Source organism: Alosa alosa, chromosome 11 (assembly GCF_017589495.1).
Source record: "Alosa alosa isolate M-15738 ecotype Scorff River chromosome 11, AALO_Geno_1.1, whole genome shotgun sequence".
In the NCBI taxonomy this organism is placed as follows: domain Eukaryota; kingdom Metazoa; phylum Chordata; class Actinopteri; order Clupeiformes; family Clupeidae; genus Alosa; species Alosa alosa.
The window spans coordinates 30,436,070-30,449,402 of NC_063199.1; the positions used below are offsets into that span (position 1 = coordinate 30,436,070).

At 40.3% G+C, this 13,333-nt stretch overlaps 1 protein-coding gene across 7 annotated transcripts in view; it reads right to left on the bottom strand.

The window, feature by feature from the left end:
• The window catches only part of septin15 (septin 15), a 27,284-nt gene extending 23,001 nt beyond the window's left edge, over positions 1-4,283 (bottom strand). The window contains exons 1-2 of one of the 7 annotated variants that reach the window (XM_048256685.1): positions 3,998-4,283; positions 140-236 (exon numbers count right to left, since the gene is read on the bottom strand). In XM_048256685.1, the coding sequence (XP_048112642.1) occupies positions 140-236; positions 3,998-4,036 (136 nt within the window). In that variant the 5' untranslated portion in view covers positions 4,037-4,283. Of the gene's footprint in view, positions 1-139; positions 240-837; positions 1,236-3,997 lie in introns of those variants that run through there. The other 6 variants (XM_048256684.1, XM_048256687.1, XM_048256686.1 and 3 more) reach the window with 6 other exon arrangements.
• Between the last annotated feature and the right edge of the window lie 9,050 nt (positions 4,284-13,333).

The following is a 13,333-nucleotide window of genomic DNA, read 5'->3' on the forward strand; positions in this document are numbered from 1 at the left end:
AGGGATAGATTTGATTATCAGAACACAGGAGATAGCAGCAGGCATTCATTCACACACACCAAAATCAAAGACCACAGAAAACAGTAAGAGCAAGAAGGAAGGAGAGAAAGAGAAAGAGAAAGGCAGTAGCTGTACTCACCGACAACCATGAGCGTGAACTCAAAGCCCCTCTTGACGGACTTCCTGTACACCTGGTTGGGGAGGTTGGCAAAGCCCACATATCCCTCCAGATTCCTCTGCTGGAAGAGAGCACAGCCTTACTCAACATTCCAGACCTCAGGGAGCAACTGCAGCCGCAACAGCGTTCTAGCATTCGGATTTAGTTAAGCACTCCCTAAAACATCAAGGTCTCTCTTTTCAACACAACCGTCTAGTGCAACTTGCTGCATCACAAGAACCATGCAGAACAGCTCTTACTGAAGAGGTAGCTGCACCTGAGTCCTAGCCTAGATAATACGACTGGTTACAGCACAGAAGGAGCACACAAGCACAGCCATACACAAACCACACAACACACACTACATAGATAACCTACACATGGCACACACATTAGGAGACACTGGCATGGATCTGAGGTACTTGGTGCATTGTTCTAGTGATTAAACTACTTCTAAGGAGTGCTACTTCTGCTCCGAGCTGGGCTGCTTCTAAGGAGTGCAGGTAGAGAGGAAAGCTGGCCTGAGCAGGGGTTGCTAAGGAAGCTCAGAAGGTGGAGAAGGTGGAGAAGGGGAAGAGGGAGAGAGAGGAGAGACCGTGGGTAAGGCAGACCAACACTTCATCATCATCATCATCATCATCTCCAACATCTCCACCATCACCATCGTCCTCCATATTTACATTCCGAATCATATCCATCATGTAGGAGATGTCGTCATGGAGACAGTGCAGCTCGCACCAGATGACGGTGAGGGCCGTGCCGAGCTGGGCTTCACGGTCCATCTCCCTCGCATCGTACCTCTCCACCTCGCAATCTCCATCTGGCTCGCTTAATCTCATTCTCTCTGGCGAGTCCGCTCGCTCCAGCTCTGGAGTTCTCTAGCTGTACTACACACACACACACACACACACACACACACACAGGCACAGGCACACACACACTCTCTCGCTCGTTCTCTCACTCTTGCTCGCTCCCTGTCTCTCTGTGGCCTCTGAAGTGCACGCTAGGCAAAGCAAACACAATTGATCACTTCCCTTTAGCTGGGCAGCTCTTTCAAGCGTATAGCCCGATGGAAAACTGGGGTGGGATGGGGTGCTGAAGGTTGTAGTGGTTTGGGGAGGGAGGCTGAGAGTGGGAAGTGGACACTGGTGCCAACACATTTACCAATATCATTCTACGTGTGGGGAGAGGCTTCAATGGAAATGCTCATCAATGCCATTGTCATTCCAAAAATGGCACTGCTCTTGAACGCTTTAAATATTTAAAACTTTCAACAAAATGAGCAAGTGAGACACTCAGCCTAAGAGAATGGAGGCTATTGGCCCAATGAAGGAATAAGAGCGAAAGCAATTCATACAATCCCATGTGGATCTTCACAGCAAGCCAACCAAAATAATCAAAATAAGCCTTATTTATGAATGCATTCTGTTTACTATTAATGTATTTAGCTAATGTAGAGCTCCATTTTCCTTATGGGGGGAAATATTCACCCATATTCACCCATTTAAAGTAAAACAAAATAGGCTGAACTGTAGGTTTGAAAACGATCGAGACATAAAATTTAATACGCCGTTTCTCTAAACCTGTACAGCAGCTCAAGCAGCCTCACTTAAACAAACCATATGATATGCAGGATTTCACTCACAATATTTGCACTGAGACATCTGATGCTTCCGGTATAGACGGTGCTGCTGACCCTCTTTCAATATGACAGAGAGGCCTCACAGCCTGGGGTGTGAACTGTGTAACATCTGCATTTCACAATATGGCCAAGACAGAGCGTAGGCCTGTGTAAAAATGCCTCATAATGACGTCATAACCACTGACACCTAAGGCGTACACTTTAACGCATATGTTTTTAAGAGCATTCTCAAGTGACAGTGGAGCTCAAGAGGCAGAGCAAAAACACCATGGCCTTCAACCCCGGGGTGAACACTCTGAGGAAATGTGCATCTGTATTGCACTATATGTGGCTAATGAATGGTCTGCTAAATATTCATACAATGTAAATGTAAATCTCTTTTAGAGGGGTGATCTCAAAGAGGCCAAAGGCTAAAGTCTGGCTGAAGTCAACTCTAATCCCTTTAGGGAGCTGCATAGACTCCTACTCCACATTTAACCTGCCACTCTCACTGTGGCCCCAGCTGACTGGGGTACAATTACATAACAATCCGACAGGAACCAAAATATTGCAGATCATAACAGTCACCACAGCTCTAAACACCACCACTGCTACAACATTGATTTAAGGCTGTTTGGTGCAATACAATACTGGGCTATTTGGCCCAACAGAGCAAAATGCATATTGTATTTGTGCAAAACACTTCTATGGAAATGATCACGGCACGGCAATACTGAGTGCACATATATTCATGTACATTTTAGAGTATCGACAGAACAAACTTGACACATACTGTAACATAGCCAGTGGCACTTTCCACACTCTTGCTCACCAATACAATTGCTTACGTAATTTTACTCTGACATAATGTCAACACTTACAGTGCCTAAGGCCCACTACGTCACAACAGATGGAAGCTGGAGCGTCGAATTATTGAGTATGGATAATGAATGTGTGGGAGTGAGAAAGCTGTGAGTGATAAAGAGTGAGATGGATAGATGGAAAATGTGAAAACAGAGAGAGAGAGAGAGAGAGAGAGAGAGAGAGAGAGAGAGAGAGAGAGAGATGTAGCCTAACACATGGAGTGGTGGGGCGGGTTTGCTTGTTCATTTGGCTGTGGTGGACGGATGGATGGCTTCCTATAGCAAACTTCCTACATCTCAACATACTACAACTTCACTTGGTTACAACAGTGCTACAGTACAGGGTACTTGGGTTACAATGAGTAGCCTTAAAATGTGATGGACTAAGCCTTTAAATTACTACTTTGATGCATAATTTAATAGACTCCTTTAGGCTATGTTTTCTTTTTTCTTTAAACAAAAAGGGGCAATCAGGGGGACTTAGAAATCAATGTGCTTCTGGGCAACTAAACATAGACCTACATTTGGTTATATTCAGACAGTCACCAGATAGCCTATTTGGCATTTTGTGTCGCCTATATTCTCCTCTTTGGATCGCACTGCTCACATTAAATGGCTTCAAAACATGAATGAGTAAATTAACATCAGAACATGATACATAAAAAATAAAAGTGGTGTATGACTATGTCGCCTAAGCTACCCCTGAGAAAAAAGCCATTACAGAATAGATCTAAGGTAAAATTTGCCAGCTTCACACATTAGCTGCTGTATTATTAATAGAACTCCACGTCTCTAGCTGGGGTATTATGGATTGTTTCACAGCTGACAATCATATCAGCAATCGTCTTATAACTGGGTTATAGCTGAACTTAGATTTAGTTCGACGAACTAGCCAACCAGCTGAAATGTTCATAAGCACATCTGTATGACAGATATAATTCATTACCCTACAAATAGGCCATGCGTATCTGTGACGAATGAGCTACTGATAGGCCACAGAAACAACCGAAAGGAGAACATTACAAAAGCCAATAGGTAACACATTCTTGGGTCGCGCGAAACTATATTTTTTTGCACTACGTCGATTATAACATAATTATTATTATTATTATATATAATAAAGAGACGAGAATCATGGGCAGGAACAACATCAATGGCAAGACGGCCACAGTTCCAAACAATAACGATGATACCGTTACCAGCAGTCACTGGTTCTCATTCTTCGGGTAAGACGTCAACGTTATTTTAACCTTAGTGGTAAAGCTGCACATACTTAGACGATATTTAGGCGTAGCCTACATTACGTGTTTTGCAACATTAGGCTAGTATTGTTATTATTATCAAAAGTGTACTCACTGCAACGCTGGATACAGCAGAATCGGGTCTCTCGATCATTGTACCGTGACACCACCCACCCTGAAGTCGAATAAATCAGGCATAAAAAGGAGCAGAAGAGCCGAGCGAAGCACTGGTAATATACAATAAAATATCACCGTGCTCTTAAGAAAACGTTTTTATAAAGCCTACGAGCCTCTGAGGGGGCTAAAATGAATGAATCAGAAAGGCAGGATCTATACACGATGGGTAGGCAAAGCGGGCGAGCGGCACGGAGAGACAAAAAAAATCCAGCGCAGCAATCTTGAAAGGAGATTGTCCCCTCCTATGAAGCTGCACGCTGATTGGTGAAACCCCGGCCTTTGGTAGTGACGTACACCGCGAAAAGCTTTTTGGTTGTCGTAGTCATTCAGAGAAATGCCACAATCTCGATGGTCACAGCTGTGATCCGCAAGAGCAATTTGAATTACACAGTATCATTGCATCTGTCTTGCAAGATCTGCTCCCCGAATTGTCAGTTCAGCAATAGATAATATATATATTTGTATATATATATTAAAATAAACAAATAAACAAGACATTTAAACTACTGACCTATCGCACTTCCCGTTAGTGCCTCCTGGTGGCGATTACATTACTTCAATGTTACTGTAACTCAATCAGCACTGGTCTCGAAACCTAACATGCAATTGACAATACACCGTGCACACCTGGTTGGATAACATGTAGCCCAGGGCAGTAGGTCACTGCATGACCCTGACACATACTGGGTTAGTTTGGAGCAATAGGCCTACACACATTTGAATGGCGGATAGTCTGAAGTCAAGAGCAAGAAAAAGAAAAAAAAATCAAGACTGCTTACTCAACACATCAACCAATGTATTGCAATAGGCCTACACACATTTGAATGGCGGATGAATAATGGTGCTCGAGTAGTCTGAAGTCAAGAGCAAGACAAGACTGCTTACTCAACGCATCAACCAATTTATTGATGAGCTGAGATCAGTCAGACAGACCTCCATCAGAGTGCCTTCATCAGACCTTTATCACAGTAGCTTGAAGTGGCAGTTGGATAGATAGATAGATAGATAGATAGATAGATAGATAGATAGATAGATACTTTATTAATGCAGATCATTTAGTTATCCAGAGATCTGACGTTGAGTATTCACCAGGGGAGGTACAGTAGGCTTAATGCAGGGATATGCAAAGGGTTATTACCAAAAAGGTGACCAGACATTATATAAATTATTTATAATATGACTAGTACAAAAATGAAGAGTTAAAAAACCTATATGTAACATTAAGAAAGATTGCGCATAGAGGTTAGCTAGTAACTGACCGTTTGAAGTGTGTTGGTAAAGTATGATAGGAGCAGATGGGCAGTATATCATACCCAATACTCAACTTCCCTCCGCCATCTCTGGGACAGCCCAGAGGGCAGAATACTTCCTCAGGATGTCTGTTGTGCAGGCCAGCGACAGGTGTCTGCCACTGAACAAACTCCAGCCAGGTGAATGTTCTGCACAGAGGGTGGTGAGTTGTTGTGCATGAAAGCCAGAAGTTCGGTGCGGGTCCCTCTCTCCACCGCTGATCCAGCTCAGAGCCATCCACAGAGCCAGATTCTCTCAGCAGCCTGTCCAGTCGCATGGCGTCCCTACTTTTAATGCTGCCTTTAATGCGTCCCTACTTTTAATGCTACTGACTGACCAGTATTAAGGACAAAGGACCCCAGCTTCTTAGCAGTTGCACTAGCAGTTGTGGCCTGGACCTCCAGAAGTGATCTTTATAATAATATTATAATAATAATAATAAGAAGAAGAAGAAGAAGAAGAAGAAGAAGAAGAACATTTATATAGCACTTTTCAAGCACAAAGCACAAAATGCTTTACAGAAAGCACTACAGAAAGCAAACAAAACAAAAAACAAAACAATAGCAATAATAATAATAATAAAAATAATAATAATAAAATAGGGTAACACTTTATAATAACTACACACAATTCATCATTTATTAAGCCTTTGGTTTGTTCATCATTAGTAATTTTTTGTTCATACATAATTTATCATCAGTAAAGCATTTGTTCAAACAATTATAAATGGGTTGTTCATAGTAAATAAGCCTATCCAAAAAACATGTTTGTAAGTACATGATTTATACTTAATAAGTAATGAAACAATTACTTATAATGAAATAATTTTCTTATTATAAACCAGTTGCAAACTATTACAAAATGCTTTGTTCATCATTTGTAAACCATTGTTCCTATGTTAATTCTCATAAATAAAATATTTGTACACACAGTTATAAATGGTTTTAAATAAGCCTATATCTAAAATATGTTTATGAATTATTGTTAATACTTAATAAATTATGCAATATACACATGCACTAATGATTAGTTAGGGTGATGATACACATTTTATAAACCACTTCCTAATACTATAATTCATGATTAACTCAGGGATTACAAGTGGTTAGTTAATGATATTTTGTGAGCTTATCTAAAGTGAGAACTTTCTATGCCTTGCAACACATTTTCAAATGAGTTGTAAAGATTACATTCACATTCATTCATTTAGCAGACAAGCGACGTACACATGTCAATTAAATTGAAGGCCATTGACATAACAGTGAAAGCCGGGAATCGAACCCCCAACTTTTCAGGCTACTGCATGCTAGTCCAGCTCCTTATCCACTACACTACCTTGGCCCAGATAGAAACATCTACAACTATGCAAGAGTTTATGTTTTCTTCAACTACACATCGTTATTAAACATTTTTAAACTATTATTAAATCCTATATTCTTCATTTGTAAAGCATTATTCCTACATTAATTCTCATCTGTAAATCATGTTTACACACAGTTAAAAATGGTTTGTTCATAGTAAACAGGCATACTGTATCTATATTATATTTTTTAATTGACTATTGTAATACCACTGGGCAGAAATAGTGTAGTGGATATGGAGCCGGGTTAACATGCAGCAACCCATAAAGTTGGGGTTCAAACCCCGGCGTCCACCAATATGGCCTTGCCCTTTAATTTCATTGACATGTGTAAGTCGCTTTGGGTGAAAGTGTCGGCTAAATGAATAAATGCAAGTGTAAACTTTATAACTCATTTGTAAATGTCTTGCAAGGCATAAAATGTCCTCACTTTAGATGAGCTCACAAAATATCTTTAACTAACCACTTGTAACTCCTGAGTTAATTATTAATTATAGTATTAGGAAGTGGTTTATAAAATATGTATCCTCACCCTAACTAATCATTAGTGCATGTGTATGTAACAACTGTTAAATAATGTAAATATTACTTAATTAAAAACATATTATTGCATCATTTATTAAGCATTAACTATAATGTATAAACATATTTAAGATATAGGCTTATTTACTATGAACAAACTATTTATAACTGTGTGAACAAATGCTTTACTGATGATAAATTGGAAATGACTAATGATGAACAAACCATTAACTAATAAGTAACAACGGCTTAATAAATGATGAATTGTGTGTAGTTATTATAAAGTGTTACCCAAAATAGTAATAAATAAAATTACAAACTTTATGTCTGTTCTTGGTGCATGGTGTTCAGCTTGTGTGCATCTTAAGTAGGGGGGCTGGATGGGGTTGAAGGTGCTGGAGAAGTCAAATAACCTGATTCTTACATCACCATTCCCAGAGATGGCAAAAATGCTGTACACACTTTTCATACTCAAGTAGAGATACAGATACGACCGGTCAAATGTTTGGGGTCACTTAGAAATGTCCATTCCACTCCATTGTAGGCAGAATACCAACTGAGATCAGTTGCATTGTTTTTTTAATCAGGGCAGCAGTTTTCAGATTACATTATAATTGCAAAAGGGTTCTCGACTGTTGTAGAAAGAAATGGCTGATATAATGCAATATCTGCATTGCCCATTATCAGCAACCATTCATCCAGTGTTCCAAAGGCACATTCTGTTTACTAATCTGATATCATTTTAAAAGGCTAACTGAGAACCCTTTTGACCAGTAGTGTATGTAACAAATGGACTCCGGTAAAACTCAAATGAAAGTTACAAAGAACAGACTCTGAAATGCAGAATCCACGCCCAGCGACTATTTTTCCAGTTGTTTTTGTTTAAAGAAGCGGATTGTATTGTAACATGCAAAGGTATTCCAATTTAACAACTGTATCTCCATAAGAACTATTTCACTGTTCTTGCAGTGTGTGTCCAGGACAGGTTAGAGTAGGCTGTAGGCATGTGTAGCCAATAGAGAATGGCATCATCCACAACCACCCCCTCCTGGTACTGGATATAAACTAACGGGTCGAGTATTTGGCTGACTTGAGGTCTGAGGGAATGGAGCAGCAACCGTTCCAGGGTCTTCATTATGTGTGATGTCAAAGCAATGGCCTGAAATCAGTTAGCTCACCAGGGTGGGCCTTCTTTGAGACTGGGATGGTGTCTAAAAAACAACAAGAACCCTCCCCAGTCAAGACATGTTGAAGGTGTGACATGTGAGGGTTGGTCAGAGTTAGCCAAGCCCAAGGCCCTAAAAACAACCTATATATTGTGTGGACAAGCTTATGTCATGGTGTGGGCAGTGGTCCGCAGTCACAGCTTGGTGGACCAAATCAAAGCAAGGAGACAGTTGGACAGTTAATACTGGGTCAGTCAGAGGAAACAGAGTGTATCTTATAATACAAATCTGATATATGCACAGACACAGAAACAGACATGTGTGTAGAAACACACACACACACACACACACACACACACACACACACACACACACACACATATGGAGAGAGATATGTCTCATTATTATTCGTATATGCAAACACCGTAATCCACACGTATGATATTATTTGCAAGCGCAAAGTCAAAACTTGTGACTTGTACTGTAAATTGGTATTTGCTCACTTTGCTCACTACTGAGACATACAGTATCTTTAGACACACGCACACAACACATACACAGAACAGTGAGAGAGAGAGAGAGAGAGAGAGAGAGAGAGAGAGAGAGGAGTTTTAGACAAAAAGTCGTCACGCATTATTAAATGCAATGCCTTTTCAAACCACTAGTGGGCAGTGGACCTTTGAGAAACCCTGGTTTAGGCAATGCTGGCTGTTTGTTCCTCTTTCTTTGTTTGCATCAGCGCTTTCTAACATCACAACTTTCTATGAAGCAGCTTTAACTTCCTCTTTCATGAGGTCCTCCAGTTCTCAGAAATGCAAAACATAAAGAAATAATTTACCAAGAAAGTGGGAAAGTCCCTGCATTCCATTCAGTGCAATTACATTTCACACAGTAACTTTCCAAAGAACACAATTTAGTATCCAGAGAATCAGAGCACACAACAAGTGCTTTCTCTGACTGGATATCTTACTTTTGCCAATATTTGCAATATAGGTTGGGTCAATGATGTTAAATGTTGTTGGATTATTTATAAACGCTTGGGTATTTTGGATTTCAAATATATTCACAATAGCTATATTGACTTCAGTGATCTGAATCCAAGGAAAATCAGTGTGATTTGATGTGTGTTATTTACACACATACAGTACGCAGTGATATTTTCCCTTTGAAGATGAGTGTATGATTTTTAAATCAGGCACTAAACTTGAATCGATTATTTTCCAGCTTCTATTCATAAGTACAAAATAACAAATAGCCTATAGACAGGAGAGTGAAGGATCATCGCACACTGGTGGGATTTCTTTGCTGATTTTATTTAGTAGTGAACAACGCGTTTCGCCTATGCTTCATCAGGTTCACTCTTAATCTCCACATGCCACCGACAGGTGATATAGGTGATTCACCAGGTCACATGACCACACCAATTAGCTGGAAATGTGGAAAATGTGCACATTGTTCCCATACTTTCAACACAAAAACATTTAGTCACCCACACTCAGGCAAGAAATACCAAATAAAAGACTTTATTAACTGTCTGTCAACACATGTAGTATACATGCTGAAATGCCCGTGTGGACAAATATACATTGGACAAACCAAACGTAATTTAAAACTAAGAATCGCAGAACATAAAGGGGCAATAAGAAAAAAGGAAATATGGAGTACGCCATAGCTAGGCATTATACAGAGATGAACCATGGACCAGCCACCTCCCTAATTCATTGGCATAGAACGGGTGAAACCCAGCCCAAGAGGGGGTAACTTGATTAAACAACTGTTACAGAGAGAGACATATTGGATACATGAATTAAATACAGTAGAACCCCATGGTCTCAATGAATTACAAGATTTAAGTGTATTTTTGTGAAAATCTTTTGGCACAAATTTAGCATTTGCACAATGCATATTTGCACACTAGTATTTATGATGAACCTAATATGTAAGATGTGTACTGTTATTGGATTAATATTGATATTGGAGTTACTGATGATATGTGAACCTTGGATATGTTATAAGTGAATATTGGTATGAAATGTGAGCATGGGACTGGAATTGGACTACATATGGACATTGTTGTTTGTAATGTATAGACTTTGGATGTAATTTAAGTAATATTTGCACTTTGCAATTTTGCACATTGGTATTTGCACATTGCATTTTTGCACATTGATATTTGCACATTGCATTTTTGCACATTAGTATTTGCACATTGCACTTTCAGACTTTGATAGAAATTAAATTGAATATTGTTGAATGCAATGTAAATTCCAAATTATATATATTCAAGTTTTGGGCATTGTTGTGGGTAATGTATGGACTATGGATGTACTGTGATGTATGTGGCCTTAGTTATGAGGACTTTGGACTGGATTGTATGGGAGACCAGATTGTGAATTGGGTGGTACCTTGAGCTAATTGGTGTGGTCATGTGACCTGGTGAATCACCTATGTCACCTGTCGGTGGCATGTGGAGATTAAGTGAGTAAAGAGTGAACCTGATGAAGCATAGGCGAAACGCGTTGTTCACTACTAAATAAAATCAGCAAAGAAATCCCACCAGTGTGCGGTGATCCTTCACTCTCCTGTCTATCAATTGATGACTGCACCTCACCAGCACCTGGAAGGCTGTGCACGGGAATGTCATCCTCTTCAGTAACAAATGTTTAATGCAGTACCATCAACCTAGGGCAAACATTTAAATCAGAGAACTGTGTCACCAGTTGCAGTTGAAGGATTTCATTTATTTTATTTTATAGTTTCAGTTTTAGCGATAAAAAGTTCAATAAAACGAGCATATGTTCAAATCTACTTGACTAATACCCACTGATCAGTCACAGTGTTTTCAACATCATAATAATATGTGCCTTATGTGTCATATCAGAAGTCTGAACTTACCACAGAGCTAAATCCATTCCAAAGAAGCTCTTCTTGCTTGCGTCTGTCTCGAGAGACAGCTTTCTAAGAAGCTGCCTTTTCTTCTTCCTCTTATACTCTCATTGGGGCAGCCGTGGCCTACTGGTTAGCACTTCGCACTTGTAGCCAGAGGGTTGCCGGTTCGAACCCTGACCAGTAGGCCACGGCTGAAGTGCACCTAACCCCTCACTGCTCCCCGAGCGCCACTGTTGTTGCAGGCAGCTCACTGCGCCGGGATTAGTGTGTGCTTCACTTCACTGTGTGTTCACTGTGTGCTGAGTGTGTTTCACTAATTCACGGATTGGGATAAATGCAGAGACCAAATTTCCCTCACGGGATCAAAAGAGTATATATACTTATACTTATGACTCTCATGACTTTCTGACAAAGATACAGAAGTGTCAAAACATTAGTCTATTGCCGTGCACCATAATAAAATACAACTAAAAGCCATCTCGGTGTGCTCCGGTGAACCATCTCATTCTCCATTTTCACGTGGAAATTTGACACATGACTTTATGCTGCACTTTCACCAATTAAAAATGTTTTCTTGTTAATGAAAGGGGATTTAGCAAAATGTCATGGTATTACTTGATAACATGGTATGAGTTGTACAGCAGACAGACAAAACTGTTGCAGGGGATTTCTTCCCTATTAAACTGAGACAGAGCAGTCTACATATGCTTTCTAGGTCAGTTGAAAATGGTTGTTGAAAAAACAGCGATTAGGAATAGTACACTGCACTGTGGTGATCACCTCACTATCACTTCACTATTGGATTTTAGTTATTCTTGTGCTATGTTGTGTTGTTGTTTGTATTATTTCTGACTTATCTTTACACTTACCCCCCAGCCCAATTTTGAGTTTTTGCTCGAAATTGCACACCGCCTACTAACAATGGCCCTGTTTCCACATACTCTGACTTATATTTAAGTGCTTGACCACTTTTGAAAGCAGAGGCCTTAGTAAATTATTTTGGTACCTGTAATGGAACCGAGCGGAAGTTACCATTAACGAATGTGGGTGTGGCCAAAGAAGCAGAGGCAGTAGTGAAGATGGACAGTAATTTATTATTCGGCTTGGCTCGAACAACCAAGCAGAAGAGTCCATTGAAAAATGCACAGAAAATTTGGTAATAATTATAATCTTCCAAAATTGCAATATTGAACCAGTATGAAAAATCTGCATCTAATCTTGCGACATTGTACCAATAGATGACCACATTCTGCCCTCTTGGTCATTTACTTCGTCTTGGAAACACAACCGAGGCCCACAACCAGGTCTTGTGAATCTGTATCTCAAAGTAGACCAATATAGAATGAAATATGAGTAGGCCTACTTTAGATCATTATTTGCCAAGACATGCTCATGTGTTTTGTAAATTGCCCTACAGTATTGTAGCGATCTCAGCCTCAGACAAGGTTCACCTTTGGCTAGGCCGGCCATTTATTGGAACATGAAGACTCAGACACAATCAGACAACTACATAGGGCAACACGGGTAGTCTCAGCCGCACATGTAACACACAACAAGGGTTTACCACACACATCTACACGAGGATAAACACATGAGGTACAACTAAAGAGACTAACACGCTAACAAATACACAACATGCTAAACGTAACTACAACCATTATAAATTATAGACAACATCCCAGGTCGTGCGCTGAAGGACTGCGCAGGGGAGCTTAAGGATGTCTTCACAGACATCTTTAACACTTCCCTGAAGCAAGCCATCGTCCCATCATGTTTCAAAGCTGCCACCATCATACCTGTGCCGAAGAAAACTGCTCCATCCTGCTTCAATGACTACCGCCCTGTGGCACTGACACCCATCATCATGAAGTGCTTCGAGCGGCTTGTCATGTCACATATCAAAGCCATTCTCCCCCCCACCCTGGACCCCTTCCAGTTTGCATACCGAGCCAAGCGGTCTACAGAGGATGCAATCTGCTCTGCCCTCCACCCAGCCCTCACCCACCTGGAAAAAAGAGACTCATATGTGAGATTGCTGTTTATAGAC